Raw genomic sequence first — 25,844 nt, 5'->3', positions numbered from 1 at the left:
AGATGGGCGGAGCTTTATTCGTCGAGTAAATAAAGTGTGTGTGGAGCGAGACGACACGGACGGCGTTTACACGACGAGTGACCTGCTCGGTGCGACTCGATCGGGGACAAGACTGTGTTTGTTTGTTAAAATTGCTCGCGCAGCGTGACGGAGAAGAGCGAGATTTGTTACGATCCCGATGAAGCGCGTGTTTCTGCGTTAAAGTCGACATTCGGCACGAGATAAAGCGGTGAATTCCTTGTAGTTTAAGATGCTTTGTTACGCTCACGCTTTCTGAGTAAGAGTCAAGACAAATAAAAGGAAAAGAGAGAGAGAGAGAGAGAGAGAGAGTGTGTATACTGGTATCCATATGGATGCAGCCCTAATCAGTGTGGTTTAAGAGGAAAGAGCACAGGGCCGAGTGTGAGTTTATCACCTACACTGCTCTCCCATTTGAATCCTGCAACTGTTCCAGCCACCAGCCGCTGCACAGAGGACGGTTCTGGGTCAGAGTCAGTTTGCTCCTTAAGGGAAAGAGAGACACATTTACCACATACTTAAGTTGTTTTTATATAAACACGTGGCACCTGAAGCAAAAAAGCAGCTCGTGCACAAGGAAGCCTTGTGTGTGCGCTCAAGCCACGAAGCACAACCAGCAATCAAATCAAGCCGTGATGTGCGAACGAACAGGAAATGTGTGAATAGACTCCCATGAGTCCGTGACACACAGGAAGTAGAGGAGAACACACACACAGACAGACTCACTCTCTCTCACACACACACACACACACACACAGACAGGGCCTTTTTACACCCGGTCACTTCACATGTTGTCTCTGATCCGATAGCTATCTGATTTGTTAAAACTGTTCCATTTACATCAGCCACATAAATGCGTCTCGGCGAATCGGATATCGATCTGATCTTTCTACTCCCGCCCAAAATGTTAATATATTTTACCTCATTTCCTATTCCGATTTCCATATTTAAGTATATACTTTTGTTTCTATATGTTTTACAAAGCTTTTGTTGGACGCTTTTGTCGCTCCAAAGAGCAATAAGTGCCTGCGTGTCGTCTATGTTATTTGTCTCTGGCTCGATGCACGACTCGTGAGTCACCTGCGAGTGACGTCCGTCCGTTTGGGAGGAGTATAGCGCTGACGTATGTGGCTTGAACAACCACATTCATTTACACCTGTCCAGTTTCATCTGAAACACGTCCCAGACCACCTCCTGAAGGGGTTTGTACCGTCGGATTTATATCCGTCTCCAAAACGTTTCGGAGGGCATTTAGACCTGGTCTTTTTACCGTCGGATAGATATCTGGTCACAGAAAATACATGAAGTGACCAGGTGTAAAAAGCCCCTCAGGCACACAGAGACACACACACACACACACAGAGACAGACACACACACACAGACGGACATACAAGCGGTAACTTTTAAGACCCTGAGCAGGATGTTGAGACCGACCTTGTCAGAGGAGCCACCTTTAAATGCATCCTCGTCATCTTCCTCTATGATCTTCATCGGTTTCGCATTGGCCTTACGCCCCTTCTCGGATTTGCTTTTGTCGTCTGAGCCGTGTGCCTGGAACACGTTAAAAAGAGTAACAATGGTGAACATAAAAGCAATCACCAGTGTCTTGTTGTTTTGTCCTGATCCAGCGGTGATTCAATTCTAATTTATTTGTGTAGAGCTTTTAACAATGGACATTTACAGTCTGAGGTGACAGTCTGAGGTGAGGAAAAACTCCCTTAGATGGTAAAGGAAGGAACCTTGAGAGGAACCAGACTCAAAAGTGAACCTCATCCTCATGTGGGTGACACTGGAGGGTGTGATTATAAATATACAGTCTGATAAATGTTGTATAGATGAGGAGATGGTTGTCCTCAAAGTCCACATGGAGTTGATGTCTCCTCTTAGAATGTCTGAATACTTCATGAAACATCAAGAATTCGATCCACAAACCATTTAGAACATTTCTCAAACATCACACGGTAACCACGGTGACGCCCGAGCAGGCTGGGAACGAAACCCATCACCTTTATCTAGATTTCTGAATCGCCTTCTCGAGCGAGGGACGTGAAATTGGAAAGATCTGATCCTGTAAGATTCGTATCACGGCTGTATCTAAATTCCCTTCGAATTTCTATTAAACCTACAGGTTTTCTTTTGCCTAAAGTCAGGAGATCCATGTAACACTAAAACGATGGTGTCATGTATCTGGGCTCATGTCAGAATAAAAAATAAGGCATGAGTTGATGTTGGGGATGAGTTAGAGGTAACGAGCTCTGAACTTTGAGCTCGGAGCCTTCTGTGTTTAACTCACTTGTTCTTTTCCCTTGGCCTTCTTCAGGTACTCCTCCACGGCATCGACGGCCTGCTGGAAGCGCTTGCCTTTGTTTATCTTGATCATCTCTTCCTTGTGGGGGTGGTATGGCTTCAGCTGTTCGACCTTTATCCATGCACTTCAAGGGGGCAAGAAAAGAAAACAACACATGAACACGTGTTTCGTTTCAAACAGTCTGACAATGTAAAAAACCCTGAAAAGGCGCTCTGTACTCACTGGTCTTCAGTGCCGAAGAATTTTACAAAGAAGCATTTTTTGCCTCTTGGCTTCTTCAAGTCCTTTGGAGGACTGACAACCTATACATATGTAGAGAGAGAGAGAGAGAGAGAGAGAGAGAGAGAGACACAGAGAAACACAGGGAGAGAGAGAGACACACAGACACAGGGAGAGAGACACAGAGAAACACAGGGAGCGAGAGACACAGAGAGACACAGGGAGCGAGAGACACAGAGAGACACAGGGAGCGAGAGACACAGAGAGACACAGGGAGCGAGAGACACAGAGACACAGGGAGCGAGAGACACAGAGAGACACAGGGAGCGAGAGACACAGAGAGACACAGGGAGCGAGAGACACAGAGAGACACAGGGAGCAAGAGACACAGAGAGACACAGGGAGCGAGAGACACAGAGAAACACAAGGAGCGAGAGACACAGAGAAACACAAGCAGAGAGAGACACAGAGAAACACAAGGAGAGAGAGACACAGAGAAACACAAGGAGAGAGAGACACAGAGAGACACAGGGAGAGAGAGACACAGAGAGACACAGGGAGAGAGAGACACAGAGAGAGAGAGACACAGAGAGACACAGGGAGAGAGAGACACAGGGAGAGAGAGACACAGAGAGAGAGAGACACAGAGAGACACAGGGAGAGAGAGACACAGGGAGAGAGAGACACAGAGAGAGAGAGACACAGAGAGACACAGGGAGAGAGAGAGAGAGAGAGACACAGAGAGAGAGAGAACGTGTTCAAGGTCAGAAGCTGAGTCTCCTCCTACACATTTAGTAAAACAACTCGGACAATGTAAGTTGGTGGACATGATGGACATGTCGGACATAGTTTGTTGATGGACATGATGGACACGTTTCTCAGCTCTCACCTTTCCTGGCCACGGCGGATACCGTCCCAGTTTCCCCCTAAAACACAACACAATGAGACACTTAGTTGTTTATCTGTAACACAAGTGCGCTTGTGCTGCGCTAAAGTGGCTAAACCTCCAACACAACAAACACGAGCAGTGTAGCAGCGCAGCTTACTGACAGACTCGGTACAGATTCAGTACAGATTCGGTACAGACTCGGTACAGACTCGGTACAGACTCGGTACAGACTCATCAGCCGTTATTAAGCTGTTTAACTCAGACAACTGGACCAGAACCGCTAGCCGTTACACGGTGTTGTGTAAATATTAGCCGCTAGCATGTCTGTGCTAACTAGCTAGCAGCGCTGAGGGGTTTAATTCGCCTCAGTTCACCTGTAAAACTCTTTATAAAACTATCACACACACAGGAGCGTTAAAGCATCAAATGTGCCGCGAACACAGCGACGGGATAGAAGACATAATCTCACCAAACCAGATCCCCGATCCGAAGGTGTACAGTCGCCATCTTAATTATGCTACTGAAACGTCGCACTGAATGCAGGGAAAGGAACAAGAACACACCCACCTACCGGTCACGTGACTCGGCTACGTAGCCACGCCCTCCCGCTCGTCACGTGACCGGCGGTTCTTTTTAAATAATGTAAAGTATATAAAACTATATCGTAATAATATTGTATAAACTAGTAGAACGTTAAATGCTTCGATTAGTTACAATTATTATTATTATTATTTTAAAAATTGTAAAAAAAAAAAAAAATAATAAATTGTAAAATAGTTTCAATTCAATTCAATTCAAGTTTATTTGTATAGCGCTTTTTACAATGGACATTGTCACAAAGCAGCTTTACAGAACATAAACATAAAACAAAAGATAAACATAAGGAGAAGTATAAAGAATTAATATAATAAAAATTCAAGATATATACAGTTCACAGTGTGTATGTATGTATGTATGTGTGTATGTGTATTTGTCCCCAATGAGCAAGTCTGAGGGCTCAGGCAACAGTGGCAAGGAAAAACTCCCTTAGATTGGTAAAGGAAGAAACCTTGAGAGGAACCAGACTCAAGGGGAACCCATCCTCATATGGGTGACACTAGATGGTGTGGTTACAAATATACAAGTATCACAGAGTCCAACTGGAGCCGGTAGATCTGTAGATGTCTCAGGGTTCTCACAGAGTCAGCCTTGTCTCAGTGGAGGTCCAAAAATTTCAACGCACGGAAGACGATCTTAGCATGGGTGTCTCAGCATGGGTAGAAAAAGAGAAGAGAAGAGCAGTACAGAGGGATTAACATATCTGCTGTTCATAAGAATGTGCAAGTCTAGTGTGATAGTGCACAATATTTATGGGATGTATTATGTGTACGCCTGACTAAAGAGATGAGTTTTCAATCTACATTTAAACTGTGAAAGTGTGTCTGAGTCCCGAACACTATCAGGAAGACTATTCCAAAGTTTGGGAGCTAAATAAGAAAACGCTCTACCACCTTTAGTAGACTTAGATATTCTGGGGACTACCAGGAGTCCTGAGTTTTGTGATCTCAGAGAGCGTGAAGGATTGTAACGTGTTAGAAGACTAGTTAGATACATGGGAGCTAAACCATTAAGAGCCTTGTACGTAAGTAGCAGCAGTTTGTAATCAATTCTAAACTTAACAGGTAACCAGTGTAGAGATGATAAAATTGGGGTTATATGGTCATACTTTCTTGTCCTAGTGAGAACTCTGGCCAAATATTTATATTTACAGTTTTAAATATATATATATATATAAATTGTATATATTGTATTATATATATATATATATATATATATATATATATATATATATATATATATATATATATAAACTGTATATATTAATTAAACAAATATTTGAAAAAAAACAACATTTTAAACAGGGATTCTATTGTAAAATAAAATATAAATTTTTCTTAATTTTAATTTCATTATTAATCTATATATCGTATAAAATATTATATGCGAAAATTATTCTAATATAATATAAAATAATATATTATATTTTATTATAATATAATATAATATAATATAATATAATATAATATAATATAATATAATATATAATATTGTATTATAATATAATATAATATAATATAATATATAATACTATGATTAAAAAATATATTAATTTTAGTATACAAAAATATATTGGGACTTTTATAGCCTTCTTTTAGGTTACTTGAAAGTGAAATCATTTAATTAACATTTTTTATAGAACTTAACTTTTCTAACATAATAACATAATTATATTTTATGTAATAATAATAATAGTAATAATAATAATAATAATAATTTAAACAGTTAATAAAACTATTTTAATAACATTGATATTATTTAAAATATATATATATCTCTTTTTTCAAACAGTGATCAAATATCTACTAGATATTTATAATAATGTAGACTTGTTAGTTCTTCTTTTCCCTAATTATGAATAATTTTATTGTCCACATTTGAATGATTCATATAAAAAAACGAATTTATCGTAAACGCATATATAGATATTTATGAATATTTATTTCGGTTTTATATTTATATTTATTTATATGGATTTCGGTTCAATTTAAATGTCCCTAAGAAGCACAGTTTAAAGAGTCAGCATAATTAGAAATGCCATGTGCGGTATGTTTATTGAGTACATAAAGTATTCAGGTATGTTACGATGCCTTGCTATTTTGTTGGGAAACATTCTGATTTATAGTCATGTTTCTAAACAGGTATGAATGTGGATGTTCTACGGCCTGCAGTACGCTTTCACTTCCTGTACTTTTAGTATTCCACTAAAAGTCTCCTTGGATTTCTTTGTGACATTCCTGTGACATAAATACCAGAAAATGACATTTTTTTCAAATCGAATTGTTTTCAGGGCTTTAAACAAAATACGTAAAATATTCATAACCTTTTAATTCAAATCTCTTCATTGTATTTGAAAAGTTTCAAACATTTCTTTTGTTTGTTTTTCATGACCTTTTTTTAATCACCTTGTGGAAGGCAAAAAATCTTTCACCATAGTATAAGTGAGAAGTGGATATAAAGTCCCTGGGGGGGGTTTAAAGAGCTCAAGCTCTGGAAATCTGTTGTCACAGGGATTTAATTTAGCACTTTTGTGACTTCTTCTTATCTACTAAACAGTATCATATCAGCAGGTGTCTCTATTTCGTTGTTAGCCATATATACAGTACAGTATACGTATATTCTGAATAAATGGACTCTTGCACGCATCATACATCCCACCGCCGGTCTCAGAACATCAAAATAACCCCGTTCACATGAAACCAAGTGAAAAAAAAAGAAGATACAGTAGTTTCCCAGATATTTTTTATTTAACAACATCAGACACTCTGGTTATGGAAACAAGCAGACAGACAGACAGACAGTAGTGTTTTAATCGTTAATAACAGCACAAATATTTCTGGTAGGTGTGAAACTAAGCATCCTGATGTCAGAGAACGTTCACTCTGTTATATCAGAATACATCTACCCATCAAGAGCAAGAAGAAGAAGAAGAAGAAGAAGATTTATATAACGTTCTCCCTATTATATTAGCCCGGTTACATGCAAATAAATATATAGTGCATTAAGAAAGCCCAACCCTGAAAGCCTAAGAAAAAAAATTGAACTTGTGCTTAAATCAGAAACATATAGCCCAATAGCTCCACATCAAGCAAAGTGATCAAACATAAACCAGATAGATTTCTTATGGGATTAGCAATTTCTTATTGGATTTCCGGAAACCATGAGCCCAAACTCCTGGATGCTGATTTCTTTGTTCTGGTACTGCTGCAGCTGGTGTTTGGTGATGGTCCCGGACCGCAGGGCATCATCGATGGAGAACTTTTTGCCCGATTTTCTGTCGAAAAGAACGGACGACGCTCCATTCGGACCATTGACTGTGATCTCCTCCCAGTCGCATTCCTGGCTCTGGAGGTTGACGAACATCTTCCAGTCGATCAGCCCCATCTTGAAGGCCTCTTCTGGCCTCATCTCTTTGCCCGTGTCGGGGTCGATGACGACGATAGAGCGACGGAGGTGGCTTTCCCTTTGCTCTCTCTTCACCCTCACGGCAGACAAGCTCTTCTGTAGTCCTTCGATTTCTTTGTCTTTCTCAGACGTGATGCGTCTCAGGTCTTGAAGCTCGTTGTGCAGTGCCGTTAGCCGGATTTCCAGGCTCCTGCTACTGTCCACTGTGGTGGACTCTGTGATTTGCCTGGTTTCTTTTGTGGTGATCTGAATTTCAGACTGGAGTTTTCTGATCTCGTTCTGCAAGCGCTGGTTCTCCTGGAGAAGTCTGCTGCTCTCTTCGCGGATGTAGTCAAGGTCTTTGGTTGACTTTGTGTTCGTGAACTCCAGTTCGGTTAGCTTGGTGGTGAAGGTGCTGAGCTGGATGTCCAGCTCTTGTCTGCGTTTTGTTTCTTCTTCAAGGGTCCTCTTCAGACGCTGGATCTCAAGCTCGGCTTCTGGGTCTGCCTCAACCTGGACCTTCTCTGTGCAAACTACTTTCTCCCGGACCTCCATTTTCTCCAGCGTTTGATGTTGCTGCAACAAAAGGTTGTACTCTTTCTCCAGGAGCGTACGCTTGTGTCTCTCTTCTTCGACCTGAAGTCTTAAGATGGAATGCTCTTTCTCCTGCTGTGGGTCTTGCTGCAGAACAACCTTTTGTTTGACTGTAACTTTCTCTCTGGTTTCTTTGTCCCTGATCTCGAGCTCGCTAAGTCGGACTCTCAGCCTCTGAATTTCAAGCTCAGCTTCCCGCCTGGCCCTGCGCTCACGTTCGAGCTCCTCCAGCTGGAGATCCAGATCAGCCTTCTGACGCTGCAACCTGGCCAACTCATCTTTCAGAATTTCCCTCTGTTTCAACTCGGTGTTGATGCTCTGAGTAAAGTTCACACATTCAGACTTCAGCACTGGGTCTTCTTCCACTTTCACCACTTCTTGCTGCACAATCTTCTCTCTGACCTGTGATAAGTCTATCTTCTTGACCCTGATCATCTCTTCAGTGGTAGTTCTTTCTCTCTCTAGATCCAAGCGCTTCCTCTGTTCCTCAGCCAGCTTCTTCTTGAGGGTCTCGATTTCTTCTTTGGTTTTAGGGTCTTCCCTGTACTGAAGGACTTCGTTAACCACCTCCTTGGTCTGCACCTGAGGCTTAGTGTCTTTCCACCTCTGAATCTCACTGTTTAGTTGCACAATCTCTAGTTCAAATTTCTCGGTCATGTGCGTCTTGTCCACGATTTCGTTCCGGAGTCTCTCCAGCTCTCTTTCGGTTTCCGGATCGGTCTTGTACTTGATAACCTCCTTGATGATTTCTTTAATCTCGACTTGTGGACCTCTGTTTCGCAACACCAACAGCTCATCCTGAGTGGACTTCAGTTGGAGCTCGGCAGCTCTGCATCTTCTTTGCGCTTCCACGACTTCGAGTCTGAGATTGGCGACCTCCGCCTCTGCCTTGGGGTCGGGTCTGACGATCTCACGCATTTTTTCCTGAATGATGACCTTCGACTTTTCCTCCTCGAGGCTTGTGATCTTTCTCTGAAAGTCGGTTCTCTCCCTCTGAATAGACATGTGCTTTGACTTTTCGTCTTCAAGCTGCCGTCTCAGGGTCTCCACCTCCCTCTCCAAAGCGATATCTTTTTCGACCTTGACAACCTCTCTGATAGAGATCTTCTCCTCAGCCATGGCCTTTTCCTTCTCCAGACGCTTAAGCTTTTCTTGCAGGAATCGGAACTCGTCTTCCAGCTGTTTGCGGTTGTTGATTTCTTTCTGCTTTCTTTCCATGACCAATTGGTACTCTCTCTCGAGCTGAGGATCGTTGGTCACCTTTATGACCTCTTCCTCCTTGATGACTTCTTGCTCCCTGTTCTTCTCAGCAGCCAGGATTGTGATCTGCTTCTGGATCTGGATGACATCGTTGTCCTTGACTAGCTTTTGCCTCTTGAGCTCCTCCAGCTCTTCTCTTAGCCTCCTGACTTCCTCCTCCTGTCCCCGGTCTCTTTCGATGCGTAGCACTTCTTTGACTGTGTACTGCTGAGCACCTTCCTTTATTTCTGTCTCAATGCCACGGAGCTTCATGCGGAGAGTGTCCAGCTCGCCCTCGAGGATGCGAGTGGTCCTGCGTTCATCCGAGAGCCTCTGCTGGGCTTTGCTCATTTCTTCATCCAGCTGAGGATCGGGGACCTTCTTGATCAGCTCTTTTTTGACAATCGTATCCTGCGGCTTTTGTCCTTCCAGCACGTAGATGTCGGTCTGAATGGTTTTGATTTCCTTTTCAAGCTGCTGCCGTCTCAGGATCTCGTCCTCCAGCTGATTCTTAATTCTCCAGGATTCATCTCCCGGAGCAGAAGATTTCACCGTCTGAACGTTGTGCTGGACGACTTGCATCTCTGCTTGCTGTTAAATCATACATTAATGAATAATCAGTTAACAAGCAAAACACTCGAAAAGGAAACTCGTGTACGTCGAGGTGAAGCGTTTTTGTCAGACGTTATATATCGTACCTGATTGAGAAGACTTTGTGCAAACTCGAGGTTCTGGAGTCGTTGTTTGTTCACAGCATTGACCTCTGTGAATTTGGCCTCGATGGCTGCTTCCTGTTTAATACAATGGTTTCAAAGAATAAGACAAAAGGATGGTTCAAACGGTAAATAAAGTAGAAAGGTTATTGACCACGGCTTCAACCATATTCCACGGAGTTCGCTTGCTGTTTTTAGGAACGATTTGGACTCTACTGCCCCTTTTCCACCGAGGCAGTTTGAGTGCTGGTTCGGAGCCTAATTTAGAGCCAGTTCTTTCTTTTCCGACAGCCAAAGCACCGGCTCTGAACCAGGAAAAGTGGTTCTTAAGTAGCACCAAAACGTTGCTGGTCTAGACTTAAGAACCGCTTGTGTCAGGGGCTGTGGGTGGGGCTGTGGGCGGGGCTACTGTTAGCGCATTTGATAATGTACCTTAAGTATACTAATGTTTAATACACTTTTACTTTACTGCAATATGGTACATTATCAGCACACATGATAGTAAGTAGCTACATGCTAAGGCTAACTTTTTTTCTGTGTTAATGATAAAATAACGTTATGTACTTTCTCAATAACAACCTCCGTTTATACAGATTACATGGAGCTGCACGTACACGTCGGATTCGCCGCGTTTGGGTGTTAATGTAGGTTCACAAAGCCATGAGCATTAACAGTAAAGCAACATCCGCCATTGTTGATGTGTTTGTGTTTGTCGCTGCTGCGCTAAAGTCGCTGTGTAACGTGACACGTATAAAGTGACGTCAGACTCGGCTCTGTGATGCTCTCTAACCGATGGAAAGACAAAACGGTTCTTAGAAGGTTCACCAGTGGAACCAACTTTGAACCAGCACCAGCGCTAGCTCTGAACCAGCTGATGCTGATGCTTTATTAATGGCAGTTAAACAGTGTTGAGTGTTAGACAAATATACGTCCTGTGCTAGAATCTATATCGAGATGTTTTTTTGTAGAATTTTCAAATCTCAAAGCCCACTTTTTACTAACAGTACGTTAGCCAACTTAAGAAAATATAATTTTCCAAATAAATTTATACCAAATTGCTAATATAAGGCTACACCAGCATATGTTGTATGTCTGTTGGTCTTGGTCCAGATCTCTGTATTATCATGGAGAAAACCATGCTCTACATGTATGTAAGAGTCTTATCATTGTACCTCTCCCTTGACTCTCAGTGCAGGTGATTCCAGTCGGCTTCTCTTGTACGTTTGCGTGACCAGGCCGTCTTCGAGGTCGAGAACGGACCTGAACCTCTCGGCTTCGTTTTCATAATCCTGAACAGAGAATGCACAAAGAGCAAGACGTTGAGGTTTCACCGCAATACATCTTGTATTTTAAATTCTAAAAGATCATGTATGGGACAGAGACACACCCTGACTGCTTGTTGGTAAAGCTGCGCGTTCTTAGAGACGGTGTTCAAGTCCGATTCCTTTCTTGAGATGTCGGAGAGCAGGTTCTAGGGACGAACGGAGAACCTGTTAAATTTGCTCATCCTAAACGACATCTGTACTGTAGGTGAGTGGAGAAATTAAATATACGCCATGAAGCGTTGATGTCAGACTCAAGTGGACTTACTCTTTGGTTTTTCAGTTTTCCTTCCACCTGCTGGACTGTGTCAGTCTCGTGCGCCTCGTAGTTTGGTACGCGAGAGAGCCAGCTGTTCAGGTTGTCGTAATCTTTACGGTAACCGCTGTACGAGTTTTTAGCTCTCTGCAGACTCTGTGATCTGGGGGTAAAAATTTAATTAAAGTAAGTTAAATATATGTTCAAGAGAAACATTTGTATGATACAAATATGAGGAATATTTATAAAGTGCTGAACTGAAAAAAAAAATTCTTCCTCTGATGTATCCAGATTTTAAGATAAGTTTAAATTTGCGGTCTCCGTTGTTTGAAAGCCAATGTTGACATAAAAAATCACCAAAACAAACACGCCCCTAACCCAAACGGGTCCCACCCCTGTATTGATAGCTCCGCCCACACATACATACGTAACCCAGGCAACTAATGGAAAGAAATGTGTCTTTATCATAGCTGAAGGGAAGAACAATACGATTGCAGATAAACAAACAAGCAAAAATGACACACAAGCATAATCATGTAAAGGACAAAGACATATATTAGTTCTGTGTAACAAAACAAAACCAACGTTACTCACCTATCGAGAAGGAAAAAAGCGCCTCGGCGTCTTAAGTAAAGTTGGTCACATATTCACAGATTGGAGTTTCCCGAGTCAATAACTCCTGAGCTAAACACTGTTACTACACAAAACACGGTTGTAGCTGCGTCTCTACATTACTACGATAGAAAAGAGGTGTTATTTGTGTAGTAACAGCGTTTAGCTCAGGAGTTATTGACTCAGGAAACTCCAATCTGTGAATATGTGACCAACTTCCTGCTCCTTCAGTTCTCTCCAGCGCTGGAAAGCTGATCCTATATTAACACGTCCTACTTCTTACCTTATCGTAAGTCTTTCTTCTCTTTCTTTCTTTGTTTTTATCCTCCATGTCAATGTTAAAACCGCTTTCTGCTAATGTCACACATGCGCACTGAACACTCTCTCCGCCCATATTGACAAGACACGCCCCTTTCTGCTCATTGGCTACACGTTAGTTTTGTTTTTGTTTTGTTTGGCGGCCCGACTCAGTTTTCTGAAGCGTTTCTCACACATCGGAGACCCCACCTTTAGGAGCATTGATAAGCCGTAGATTTGGGTTTAACAAAGTGTACGCAAGATACGTTTCACACAGATCGTTACCTGGTGTCGATCTGCCTGAGAAGATTGTCGTAGCGTTTGTTGAGTTTTTGAACTTCGGCTTCCTGCCGGTCGATGTCAGGACAGTGCTCCTGCACCTTGTTCACCATGTTATCACAGCTGTTTTTTGAGCTCCTCAGGTTGTTATCCAGCTCCGGGATTATGGAACTCTTCGCCTTCAGCTCCGAGCCCATGTCCTGCGTTAGATGGGATATGTAATAAGTGTGTGTGTGTGTGTTTGATGTAGCAGAAAAATAATTCTTTATATATATATCGTTGTGATGTGTCTGTGTAAAGGCAGTGTCTTACAGATAGCTCACGCAGCGCCATATCCAGAGAGGTCGGGTCAGAGGGAGCGATTTCTTCCCTGGCCAGCCTGTTCTCGTAGGGCATCAGCAGGTTTTTGCCGCTCTGTATCGAGGTCTCCAGCTTGTTGGAGTTCTGAAGTCTACATAGAATAAACGAGAACATGTTTCGTTTCAGGTTTCTCGCACGTGCGTGTTCGAAAACATGCATAAAAAAGATCCAAGGCACGTACCTATCGTCCGCACACTGCAGCAGCTGCTGGACCTTGTTGTGTTTGTTGATAGTGGTGTCGACCTTGGAGGAGAGCTGCGGGGCGCTGGCACACTTGGGGTTGGATCTGAGGAAAGTCTCAGCCTCACGAACTTTGGACGTCTTCTCCGGTTCGATTTTACGGACGGCGGAGGCGATGTCCTGATAAAAACATTTTTTTTAAATAGGTCATATTCGGAACTTGCGGCGTGAAGAATCAGTCGGCGCTTTACGTTTAGATGAGAATGTTTTTTTCATCAAGCGTCTCCATTTAATTTTCAGCGTAATAAACAAACGCGTGCACGATCTACGCAATAAAGCGAATAAATCGTCGATAAATATACCGATGAGTCGATATTATATGAAAGAACTGAATAAATAATTAATAACAAACTGTATGTAAATATTATTTCAGCACAACAACACCATCACATCTTTTCATTTTATAATGAGACTGTCATGTACGGATTTACTTCATTATTTATTTGTGCATATTCAAATTTCCTGACAAGAAAAAAAAATTATCAGTTTATTTATCGAACTGAAATATTTTTGTTGCTATAGCAACATCACATAAATCTTCTATTCATAGTATATAATCCCTGATATCTGTTACATGCAGCTCAGAGTGTGTTTAAACCGAACTATAACCTTGTGTCATCTATGTCAGAAATTATTATACACGTTTTCATATTTATATTCGAAGTATATAAACATCTCTTTTTTTTTTTTACCCTCATGTTCTGAAGCCTGTCAGCGCTGTCCTGTACGAGGCGGTTCTGCTCCAGAGGGGGGCGCACTTGAGAATAAATGGCCTTCTCCTGCTTATTGAGGTCATTCACCACTTTATCCAGTCCGGCCATCAGCTGGCGGCACTGCAGCTCCTGTTTATCTGTGATACAGGGGCCGGAAAACAGATTAATACCTTCAGGTCTTTAAAGTAGGACAGAATGAAAGAGAATGAAGCACAAAGTGTAAAGAGGATTAAGATTCAAGCATTTCCCACATAATAAAACTAAACAAATCTGTCATGACCAATAACATAAAAATAAAAGGGTCCAATAAAAGGGATCTGTTTGGTCCTAACACTATTCCTGAGAGGAATATTCTGGAAACAGACCGACGTCTGAACGCTGAATACACGTCTTCATAAACGTGTTATGATTCTGTCCACCTGCCAGTTCTGACCAATCATCTGACAGCTACCATGTGAGGAAGATAAAAAGGTGCTTTCTCTGAGACATGTGAATGAACCAAAGCATCTTTTCTTTACGAGGGCAGTGTAACATCCTCCTCTGGTAGGAAAGCGTTATCTGCCCCCTTCCTCATACACGAGTTCACAGACCCCTACGATTGGTTGGTGATGGACAGGATGTATGACATCACTCATTTTTCTCTGGACAACAAATCCCAGGCTAAGAATGATCAGGGTTTGGTGAACAAGTGACAACATAAAAAGTTATTTTGCTGTAAATCACTGCACAGGTTTTTGAGCTAAGAATAAAAGACACAACAAAACACGCCCCTTAATTTTACAAAAAAAATAAAGATCATTATTTCCTTGCCTTGGGTAACAGAACGAAAATATCCACAAGCCACAGGCGTCAAAGTCTGTCACGGGTTTGATTTATTATCCACAACAGTACAGTTTTTTTTTTTTTTAGTAGAATTGTTTTGTAATACAATTTGTTCACTGACGTTTCTCCGGTTACGTTACTTGAGCATGTCAGTGTATTCTGGATGATACCGTATGTACAACGACAGACGTTTTTAACGATGTGACATTCAGCATTGAGTTAATCAGAATTAGTCCCAGAAACACACCTTGTCCACCTGTGCTGTCCTTCTTCAGGTCACCCAGTCGGGTCTGCAGCGCCGTTTGGCTGCTTGCCAACTTCTGTTTGTTGGCCTTCTGCTGACTCACCAAACTGTATCGTAAAAAAAAGAAAAAATAAATACTGTAAATCCTTCATTCCTTCATTCATATTCTACCGCTTATCCGAACTACCTCGGGTCACGGGGAGCCTGTGCCTATCTCAGGCGTCATCGGGCATCATGGCAGGATACACCCTGGACGGAGTGCCAACCCATCGCAGGGCACACACACACACTCTCATTCACTCACGCAATCACACACTACGGACAATTTTCCAGAGATGCCAATCAACCTACCATGCATGTCTTTGGACCGGGGGAGGAAACCGGAGTACCTGGAGGAAACCCCCGAGGCACGGGGAGAACATGCAAACTCCACACACACAAGGTGGAGGCAGGAATCGAACCCCCAACCCTGGAGGTGTGAGGCGAACATGCTAACCACTAAGCCACCGTGCCCCCCCATCTGTAAATCCTTAAATAGAGCAATTTAACTCATGAAGGCGATCAGCGAATCTAGTAGCCTCGATGCAAAACTAATGTAAACACACGAACAATAAGTACACATTTCAGTTTTGGACTAACATTCTTTTAATGTTTGTTTTCACAGCACGCCACTTTGGTAAACATTACAGCGTCCAGGACACGGGCTCTTTAAAGCTGCGAGTGAGATCTGTCTGGTTAGAAAGCTAGACAGAAAGAGGAATACTCACTTTTCGGCGATGGCGACGGAGTCCGGGTCGGTAGGTGGGATGATGAAGCATATGCCGGGGGCTGCTAAGGTGCGGCCGGACGAGTCTTTCACGTCCCATTTCGCTCCGTTGTTCCTAAGCAGGGTGTAACGTTCTCCTCGGTGGATCTGACCCTGCGTGCGGCGTAAATAAAGAAGGAAAAGCGTTTGTGTCGCTCGTTTTCCATGAATATCTTCCAATAATAAAGAGGGACAGAACATGACCGGTGTTTAATACCTCGTCCGTGTCAAAGTCGCACAGAGCCTCGATGGGAAGGAGTTTTTGTGGTGCAGTCTTGCGGTACTTCAAGGGCAGAACCTGAAGGCTGCGGTTTTGAAGCGATTTCACTCGATCGTCAAAGGAATCCATGGCTTTCCCCTGGTCCTGAACAAATAAAACACAACACAACATTTACTGAGACTCTAACACAACCTTACACGCTCAGACTTACACACACACAAAGCAAATCTGATTAATAAAATGTCAAAAAGTCTATTTACTTTCAGGTCCGTGAGCAAGCCTTCTAACTGGTACTGGTCTTTAAAGTCAGGGTTGTATTTCTGGTTGATTTCAGTTTCCAGGCGCTTCAGCAGGTCCAGAGTGTCTCTGGACTCCTTCTGGAACTGCACGTGGCAAACGAGAGACGTAAAAATCCCACGTCAGGTTATTGAAGCGTTTTTAATGCTCCGACATCGTATGGATGTTTGTTTGGCCCTTAAAGCGAGCGCACGGTTCCTTACCTTATGGTACTCGTCCATGTTCTTGAGGTGGTTCTCTTCACAGATGAGCAGGTTGAGATATTCCTTCCAGTCAGCATGGACGGCATCCATATGCGCCTGGACACGAAGAACTTTGTTTTTTTCAGACAATACACAATAAGGTTTGCTAACAAACTATTTTTCAACGGCTACAGAAGTACGTTATTTAATAAGCTACGGTTTTAATGTTGGTGTACAAAATTTAAACATCATTCATTCATTCATTCATTTTCTACCGCTTATCTGAACTACCTCGGGTCACGGGGAGCCTGTGCCTATCTCAGGCGTCATCGGGCATCAAGGCAGGATACACCCTGGACGTAGTGCCAACCCATCGCAGGGCACACACACACACACACACTCTCATTCACTCACACAATCACACACTACGGACAATTTTCCAGAGATGCCAATCAACCTACCATGCATGTCTTTGGACCGGGGGAGGAAACCGGAGTACCCGGAGGAAACCCCCGAGGCACGGGGAGAACATGCAAACTCCACACACACAAGGTGGAGGCGGGAATCGAACCCCCAACCTTGGAGGTGTGAGGCGAACGTGCTAACCACTAAGCCATCGTGCCCCCAATTTAAACATCAGACACTTCCAATTAGATAATCAGACAGATTGAAAATCCGAGGCGGGACACAAAATTTCCAGAATTGGGAATTCGTTGTTTTTCTCTGAAGCAGTGACTACGCTAAAGTAAGCTTTAAGACCATTGTGTGTTTTCCAAAGGTCCAATCACAACAAGGTCAAGACAACGAATGTCACCTGTATCGAAACGAACGGACTCGTCTATAGCGTCTGAAAGTGTCGGTGAAAAACAACCGAAGGTGTGGATCTTGCACCGTAACAAATCGCCTGCACACGAACCGAGGAGTTTTAACGGCAAAACCATGCGGTCATGTCATCACATCCACCGTATTTACGAGATCTCACCGCTTGGCTTGTGTGTGTGTTGGTTCACAGTCACATGTTTTTTTTTTGCTTTCCCCCAGACTCCTAAGCACCGTAATAAATTAATCGAACAATTCAGCTAATGTAAAAAAACGCCGATCGTCATCGTCACGATGTGCGATTTGACCCGACGTGCTGTTTTTTTTTTTAAGGTCGGCACCAAAACACTGATCTTGAAAAACTTCCTCTAGCATAGTCAGCTAGCAAAAAACAAACAAACAAACAAAAACAAACATCTTTAATATCTTCTTCAGAGATGTATTGAAGAACTAAAACCTGCGAAGTCATGTGATCTTAGGGGGGAAAAAAACGACACAAATGTCACTCTATCCATATGATAGCGTCGTATCGCGCAGCATAACTCTTTACGTCAGTTTCGATTTCAGCGTATGTAGCGGATTTTCTTTACAATAAAAAAAGGGACCGTACCTCGATGACGTTCTTTCCTGGGTGTCCCTGGGCGATGAGCTTTTCCCCGTCGTCACTCAGTTTGGTGATGGTCCCTTCCTTGGATTCCAGACACTTGCTGATGAAGTTCTACATAAAAAGTGTTAAGGTGGAAGTTTTCAGCCTTATTATTATTATTATTATTATTATTATTATTATTACATTCTGGGTTATAAACTCATTAGGTCTGGTTTGATTTCATTCATTCATTCATTTTCTACCACTTATCTGAACTACCTCGGGTCACGGGGAGCCTGTGCCTATCTCAGGCGTCATTGGGCATCAAGGCAGGATACACCCTGGACGGAGTGCCAACCCATCACAGGGCACACACACACACACTCATTCACTCACACAATCACACACTACGGACAATTTCCCAGAGATGCCAATCAACCTACCATGCATGTCTTTGGACCGGGGGAGGAAACCGGAGTACCCGGAGGAAACCCCCGAGGCACGGGGAGAACATGCAAACTCCACACACACAAGGCGGAGGCAGGAATCGAACCCCCAATCCTGGAGGTGTGAGGCGAACATGCTAACCACTAAGCCACCGTGTCTCCCCTGGTTTGATTTATTTTACTAAATATATTAAGGTTAATATAGTAAGACAAAATATTAGGGACGTGTTGCCTCGATTTTCTTCAGTAGTTCAGTAGTTAAAGGTAGACCAGATAATGTTGGGGATTTTTTCAGGAAACGTTACAGCCTGGGTTTGTTATTACAGCACCGTGACACACACTTAGTGAAGGTTGTTACCTCGTACTGCCTCTTGCGAGCCGGGTAGTCGAGGTTGGCGTCGCTCCAGTCGTACATGACGCGTTCGTCAGCCTGCTGATCCAGCCAGTAGAGCTCGTTGGTGCAGCGCTGCATGTAGTCTCTCAGACTGAGCAGGTTCTTCTGACGAGCCGTAGAATTTGCCTGGGTGTGATTGGCATAAAAAATGCATTCTGTCATCTGGTTACTGAATAAACTCAATCTTACACCGATCTAAACTCTTAAACGATCGGCTCAAACCGGCCGAAGGTTCGGAGGCAAACGGATGAACTTCAAACTCACAGACTTTAAAGCTCTTATATGAAAGGCTACTGATGTGTTTGGTTTCTCTACACAGACTTTTAATGAAATCTAATGCTAGAAAATTCATGAAAGGAAACAGCAGAGTTTTTTGTTTTTTTTTACCAGGAGTTTGTTGTATTTCAGCTGCAGGCCGTCGACATAATCCTGCAACGCAAATGGGAGAGTCATGAGATGAGTTCTGCCGATTTGGAAGAACAATCAGCAGCTTTGGAGCACAGCTTTAACATAAGATTATGCGCCTATGCTAATAATAAGCGAATTAGCCGTGCGGTTACATCACCTTGTCTCCCTGTCCGATGTAAGGAGCCAAAGCCTCCACTTCACTATGGAAGATATTGTGCTCTTCCACTTCATTCTCAATGGTGGGCAGATCTTCTCCAAATCCTTTGCTGTTAAGATTTGCCTGCAACACACACACACACCAACACAGACACACACACACACACTTCCTGATAAATAGTTGGCTTTGACTTGATTTCCAAAAGAAGACATGGAAATAAAAAGCGAGCCTAAGAGATGAAGAGAGAAGGAGATCGTTGTGGTTGGTTACTCACCGTTTTCTCGTCGATGATCTTGCCCCAGTTGACGCTGGGAACCCCTTCGGATCGTGTCAGGTGGTAAATGTGGTTGTGGTCGTTACGCAGCTTCTTCACACGCTCGCGCAACTGCTTCATACTTAACAAAAAAACAAAAAAAAAACAACCTCAGTGTACTTTGTGTTTTATCGTTTAATCCACCGCATCCTAAACTACCTACAGTGTTGATGCCTTAACGTTAACGCAGCAAGACGGTGGTGGTGGTGGGCGAGGTGAGGTGAGTGGAGGGAGGGATGGGTGGGCGGTGTCATTGGTGTACATTATTCTCTGAACATCGTTGGAATGATCAAACATGCTACATGATTTAGATGTTCTGTAAACCTTCTGAGCGAAGCTTCCTATAGAGTAAATATCAGTGGGATGTTAAACTGTTGATGTCATGATTTTATCGGCGTTCTGTCTTGTGGGCATCGACTCACTCGTGCTCGATCATCTCGGCCTGCGGGTGCTGCAGGCGCTTGGCTTCGGCTGCTTCCTCGTCCAGACCATTTAGCAGCAACAGCGAGTTCTCGATGGTCTTGTTAGTGGAGTCCTGATACAGCGGCGGCTTGCCCTCGTTGATCTTGATCACATCCTGTAGTCATTGAGGAAGTCATATGGTTAGCATGATGAACTTTTTTAATTCCTGTTGCCTTCCGTGTTCCCGCAGACACGCATCAAATTTTCGGACGTGCTCGGTACTTTTAATTAGATGACCTAGAGAAGGCTTCTTTGGAGGATCATTTCAAGAACAGAATGTTTAAACGGTTTAGATCTTCGGCACCGGATACGTACCGTCCCTTGTTAACCGTGTTAAAATAATGAATATTTATCATAAACATTAGGGATGTCGTAAGGGTGTTATAACAAATAAGCGTCACCTTGTTGAGATTCTGCTCCGTCTCCAAGATGTTCTTTTCCACCTTGTCAGCATTCTTCTGCAGCTTCTCGATCAGAGCCGTCAGACCCCTGGAGCGCAAAAAGAAGAGACCAAAAAAAAAACGTTTACGCTACAAACTGAAACGAGCGAGTGACATAACATACATAACTATATAAATTATATTTATATATATATATATATATATATATATATATATATATATATATATATATATATATATATATATATATATATATTCATCTATATTTCCACAAACAAATGAATCTAAACGTTACAGCCGTATGTTCATAAACAGTTCATAGAGGAAGACGATACGGCACTCGGTCCCTCTGCTCACCTGTCAGATAAAACAAATCCACACCTGCGTTTATTTTGTTAATAGTGCTGTGTGCACAAACTCTCTTCGTTCCCAGAACAGAGCTGGAATCACGCTGGGAATCGGATGGCCTGTAAAACTAAACTGCCACGCCCTTTTTTTGACCGACGCCGGTATTGTATTGTGTTTGAAATCTTTCGAGTTGTAACAAAGGTGTAATATTTGTTATTTCGCACAGCCGGGCCTGACTTAACTTGAAGAAACTGACACCACTTTTACCCAGAGGGCTTCTCGTGCATGATCGCTTTAGCTCTCATGATCACTTTAGCTCCTTCGTTCGTAAGAGCTTTGAGCTTCGTTGAGTTTAAAGCGTCGAGGGAAAGTGAGATCGCGACACAACAGTGCCGGTGTTTCGTACTGTACGTGAACAGGACGGACGGGTTTAATCCCCTACAGGTTTTTGAAGAGATAATAAAAGTAAATCAAACCCGAGAGAAATTCTATAAAAGATAAACACATCTCGATGACAAAGAACGTACAAGCTCTCAGCATGTGCAGTCGTGGCCTAATGGTTAGAGAGTCTGACTCCTAACCCTAAGGTTGTGGGTTCGAGTCTCGGGCCGGCAATACCACGACTGAGATGCCCTTGAGCAAGGCACCGAACCCCCCCAACTGCTCCCCGGGCGCCGCAGCATAAATGGCTGCCCACTGCTCCGGGTGTGTGTTCACGGTGTGTGTGTGTCACTGCTGTTTGTGTGCACTTTGGATGGGTTAAATGCAGAGAAGGAATTCTGAGTATTGGTCACCGTACTTAGCCGCATGTCACTTTCACTTCACTTCACTTCACTATATGAGAGAGGGAAAAAAAAGAAGCTTTTATAGACAGGACAATCTGAAACGGTTTTGACTTGCAAAGCGTCTCGCTGCCAGCACCGTCTGAGCTACCGTCAGTGTGCAGAGATCTGCGCTTCAGGCACAATGTCAACATAACTTTATTTTCCCAGGCGATGACTGACACGATACTACGCTGAGCTACGACGAGAACTCGTAAAGCTGTGCAATTTTCTGCCAAGCGCTCACTTTAAACACTCATGATGTCATGATGTTTTTTTTAATCGGTTGTGTGACGGTGACGTAATTCCGTGTTCGGATGTTCACTTCCAGCATAATGGAAGCTTTCTGCTGAGGACGTTTCTCCTTTCTTTCATGCTTCGTTACTGCCGTACAGACATGCAGGGAGTTGGTGCAGTATCAGTGGGAGAGGTCACAGTCATTTGTTGCCACACCGCATGTTTCTTGGATAAACACACAGTGGTGGCGCCGGTTCTGGGATTTTTGGTGAGAAGGGTAAGAGTTCACGTCACAGCATTGCCAACAGTGAGCTCTTGAGTAACGCTGTTAACTCTCTGCTACTCGAGAGACCCTGTAACATGTTGGAACTCACTGCGAAGGCACAGTAGACTACATTTGCTAGGTTTTGCTGTCCATTGGAGTTCTCATAGAAACAAAACAGAGATTCTGTGGAGAATTAAAAAAGAACCTAAGCCTACATTTTGTGCTGCATATTCTGACCACAATACCTTCATTATCCTCATTAGAACTAGGCAATCAAATCATTTTATAAACGCGAGGTTTTTCCACCGTTCGACAACATCGGGTGCGACTCCCATCGATGACCTAGACAGAAAGCTATGCATCTGAAATGTTTTCCTTCCTCTGACATCTGTTTTGAATACAATAATTTCAACAACAAGGAAAAAAAAAAAAAAAAAAAAAAAAAACCAAAAGCAAGCCACATCCCTGCTGTGTACGTCCATTAAAAATCTACCCAGAGAACTCTGTGTAGGCTTGGCATGAGGAGAACATTGTGGGTTGTAGTTTTGCGGCTGACGATGACTCACGCGAGAGCCGGGCCTTTCTTGTGTGTCTTGTACAGGAAACGAGGTTCAACGTTCAACTGATCTGATTCACATGTAGGACGGAAGGCCAATCGCAAGATATCGACGTGGGCTTCAACGCCACACACATCAAACACGTCCCACTGAGCTGCAGCACATCAACAAACTTCACCGCAGTTGCAGAACTTGCAGAACAGACTTCACCTGAAAAATGCCAACGTCTTTACTAAACCTAAACATATCTAGATAGTATCTCGTCGAGAACTGGTGAAGCACCGTCGAAGGTTTTTATGTATAAAAAAACAAATCAGCGCAAACGCTCAAGGCTAAACTCAAATATCCGATCCAGTCTGCTTGTTTCAACTTGAATCGTAGGTTCTTGGACCTTCCAGCCCTGGAACTAGAAAATCAGGCCATTTAAAAACAAAGAGACACTTCAAGGTCTTAAACAAGAAGATCTAGGCAGGGAAAGGTGCGATGAGAAGGGAGGGGAAAGCGGACATTGTTAAGATTCCGTGTTACCTCCCACCCAGGTAAACATTCATGCACAGAAATGCCATTCATGTCAAACATCCACACACCTAGAAATGCCATTCGGTCCAAGACGATGTCAGCGAAACGAAGCGACTGTCGTATCGGACGCCTCCTATTAACACACCTGTTTTAATTAGTCGTTTCGTTGTAAGACGGCTTAACGAATACACCCGGATTAACACACGGTAGCAAAATTACGTTAGTAACTAAATAATGACCGGTTAATTGATCGTATTAATTAATTATTAACTAAAATGTACTAGTTACATTAACGTGTAGGAATTTCACAGACGGACAGAACTGTTTAACCAAAACACGAGGATGTAGACGAGGATGTAGACGCGACAAAGCTACAAGAATTTTGGTTGAAACTTTAACTACATGTAAAAGCATTTTTGTGAGCGTAGTAACAGGTGTAGTTAAGTACATTCTCAAAAATAAAGGTACCAAACTGTTTCTTTTCCTTGTTGCTGGGGTGGTGCCATCAAGGGTACATCTTTATTACTTGCCTTTATAAGTAATATTAAAGTATTGATATTAGGGGATGTGGTAGCCTAGCGGGTTACTGTGTCGGTGTACCGCTCGGAAGGTTGTGAGTTCGATTCCCACATCCACCAAGCTGGGCCCCTGCTCAAGGCCCTTAACTCTCGGTTGTATAACAAAATAGGATGTCTGATAATTAGAATAAACTATATCCCTTTAAGTCCAGGTACATTCTTACAAATAAATATCCCCTTGTATTGTAGTTAAGGTGTCATCGTCATCCAGGCGACACGTTTTTTTGTACGCTTACGTGTTTTGTATATATCATTTAAGACACATAACCGGACCTTAACAATGACAGCGCATTAACACGCTATAAAGGTTACACCACATTTACCTTCTCAAGGTTTATTCTCAGATATAAAGCTGGTTGTAATAAACCTTCAGTTTGTATTTCTTACCTTAAGGTTTCACGTGCTTTGATTGTCAGATTGTCAGTCTATCTTAAAAAAATAAGTTTACGTGTGTAGACTTTAGAGCTGATATAGAAATGTTACACCGTGGATGCTGAAAGTAGGTTTAAAATGAAAGGGAAGTGCACACAAGCCCACAAACAAATAAATAAACAAATGTGCGCACGCGCTCGCACACACACACACACACACACACACACACACATATATACACATATACACATATACACACGTACACATACACATACAGTATACACACGTACACGTACACACACGTACACTCACAAACACACACACACACACACACACATATACACATATACACATACAGTATACACACGTACACGTACACACACACATACACACATACACACACATATACACATATACACATACAGTATACACACGTACACGTACACACACACGTACACACACACACACACATATACACATATACACATACAGTATACACACGTACACGTACACACACACACACACACACACACACACACAGTCCTGAACTAATACAGAACAAAACAAAACTCACTTTTTATGGACCGAAGTCGGAGTAGTCACACCGGTCTTCACTGTCTTACTCTTGAACATCTTGACAGATTCCCAGCTCTTGTATCTGTAAAATCCGCTCAGTCGCGTGCGGTTGTGCTTTAATGTTTATCTACACACTGAGTACTGGTACAAACTCACACTGAACACTCGCAAAGCCAGGACTCACAGCTGCTCTGTTATAGCCAACACCTGCAGCAGTCTCTCTCACACACACACACACACACCTGGGCTATTTTACCATGCGCAGGGCAACGCCCACGCTTGTGGGCGCGGTTTCAGATGTAGTACAGTGGGCGTGGCTTCGTGCACATAACGCATGAATGTGTGTTACAGGTATTAGGATGAACTAGAAAAGGTTGAACTCCGTTTAACTACAGGATAAAATTACACAATTTTAGAATGCAAAAGAATTAAGCATTGCAATGAAAATCATACCCCAGAGGATTAAAAAAAAAACACACATAAAATTACACAAAGCAATGACATCATACTTTATATAAAGAAGACAGAAATATAAAATATAGAACGCAGTAAGAAAGAAAAAAAATATATAATACAATTAGAGAATGAAAAACAATTCGAATTATTATTATTTTTTATTATTTTTTTATTTAATATTTATTTTTATTAATTTTTAAATTTTACACCGTGAACAAAATTCCAAACGAAATGAGCCAAAAACAGCAATAAATAAATAAATAAATAAATAAATCAATGCAAAATAATCTAAATCAAATTACCCAAACCTATGACATTCAGACTGCAGAGCAAAAAAATAAACAAACAAACAAAAAAACAACAACATCAAAGTAAAAAAGAAACATCACGATATATTATTATTATTATTATTTATTATTATTATTATTATTATTATTATTATTATTATTATTATTATTATTATTGTTGTTATTATTATTATTGTATTTATTATTATTATTAGTAGTAGTAGTATTTTT

General features: G+C 42.3%; 3 protein-coding genes across 5 annotated transcripts in view; 1 reads left to right on the top strand and 2 right to left on the bottom strand.

The window, feature by feature from the left end:
* glyr1 (glyoxylate reductase 1 homolog (Arabidopsis)) overlaps positions 1–4,012 on the bottom strand; it is a 19,021-nt gene extending 15,009 nt beyond the window's left edge. For 2 of the 3 annotated variants that reach the window (XM_060893132.1, XM_060893133.1), the window contains exons 1-6: positions 3,905–4,012; positions 3,436–3,472; positions 2,550–2,629; positions 2,313–2,451; positions 1,454–1,570; positions 420–503 (exon numbers count right to left, since the gene is read on the bottom strand). In XM_060893132.1, coding sequence (XP_060749115.1) covers positions 420–503; positions 1,454–1,570; positions 2,313–2,451; positions 2,550–2,629; positions 3,436–3,472; positions 3,905–3,942 — 495 coding nt within the window. In that variant the 5' untranslated portion in view covers positions 3,943–4,012. The remainder of the gene's footprint in view (positions 1–419; positions 504–1,453; positions 1,571–2,312; positions 2,452–2,549; positions 2,630–3,435; positions 3,473–3,904) is intronic. The other variant, XM_060893134.1, reaches the window with a different exon arrangement.
* Positions 1–25,844, top strand: part of prkar1aa (protein kinase, cAMP-dependent, regulatory, type I, alpha (tissue specific extinguisher 1) a) — a 135,886-nt gene that overhangs the window by 97,123 nt on the left and 12,919 nt on the right. The window lies entirely within an intron of this gene.
* On the bottom strand, positions 6,758–25,105 carry ppl (periplakin). The gene is made up of 22 exons (XM_060893104.1): positions 24,869–25,105; positions 20,598–20,685; positions 20,157–20,311; positions 19,696–19,816; positions 19,422–19,544; positions 19,244–19,285; positions 18,821–18,982; positions 18,041–18,148; positions 16,633–16,728; positions 16,393–16,515; positions 16,130–16,276; positions 15,875–16,026; positions 15,111–15,214; positions 14,021–14,178; positions 13,270–13,448; positions 13,041–13,179; positions 12,735–12,928; positions 11,553–11,703; positions 11,350–11,433; positions 11,135–11,251; positions 9,948–10,040; positions 6,758–9,840 (listed from the first exon to the last, which is right to left on the bottom strand). Exons 1-22 carry the CDS (start codon positions 24,925–24,927, stop codon positions 7,162–7,164), a joined length of 5,274 nt encoding a protein of 1,757 aa, XP_060749087.1. The 5' UTR covers positions 24,928–25,105; the 3' UTR covers positions 6,758–7,161.

Source organism: Tachysurus vachellii, chromosome 18, assembly GCF_030014155.1.
Source record: "Tachysurus vachellii isolate PV-2020 chromosome 18, HZAU_Pvac_v1, whole genome shotgun sequence".
NCBI classification, from domain to species: domain Eukaryota; kingdom Metazoa; phylum Chordata; class Actinopteri; order Siluriformes; family Bagridae; genus Tachysurus; species Tachysurus vachellii.
This window is presented reverse-complemented; position numbering and strand designations above follow the sequence as displayed.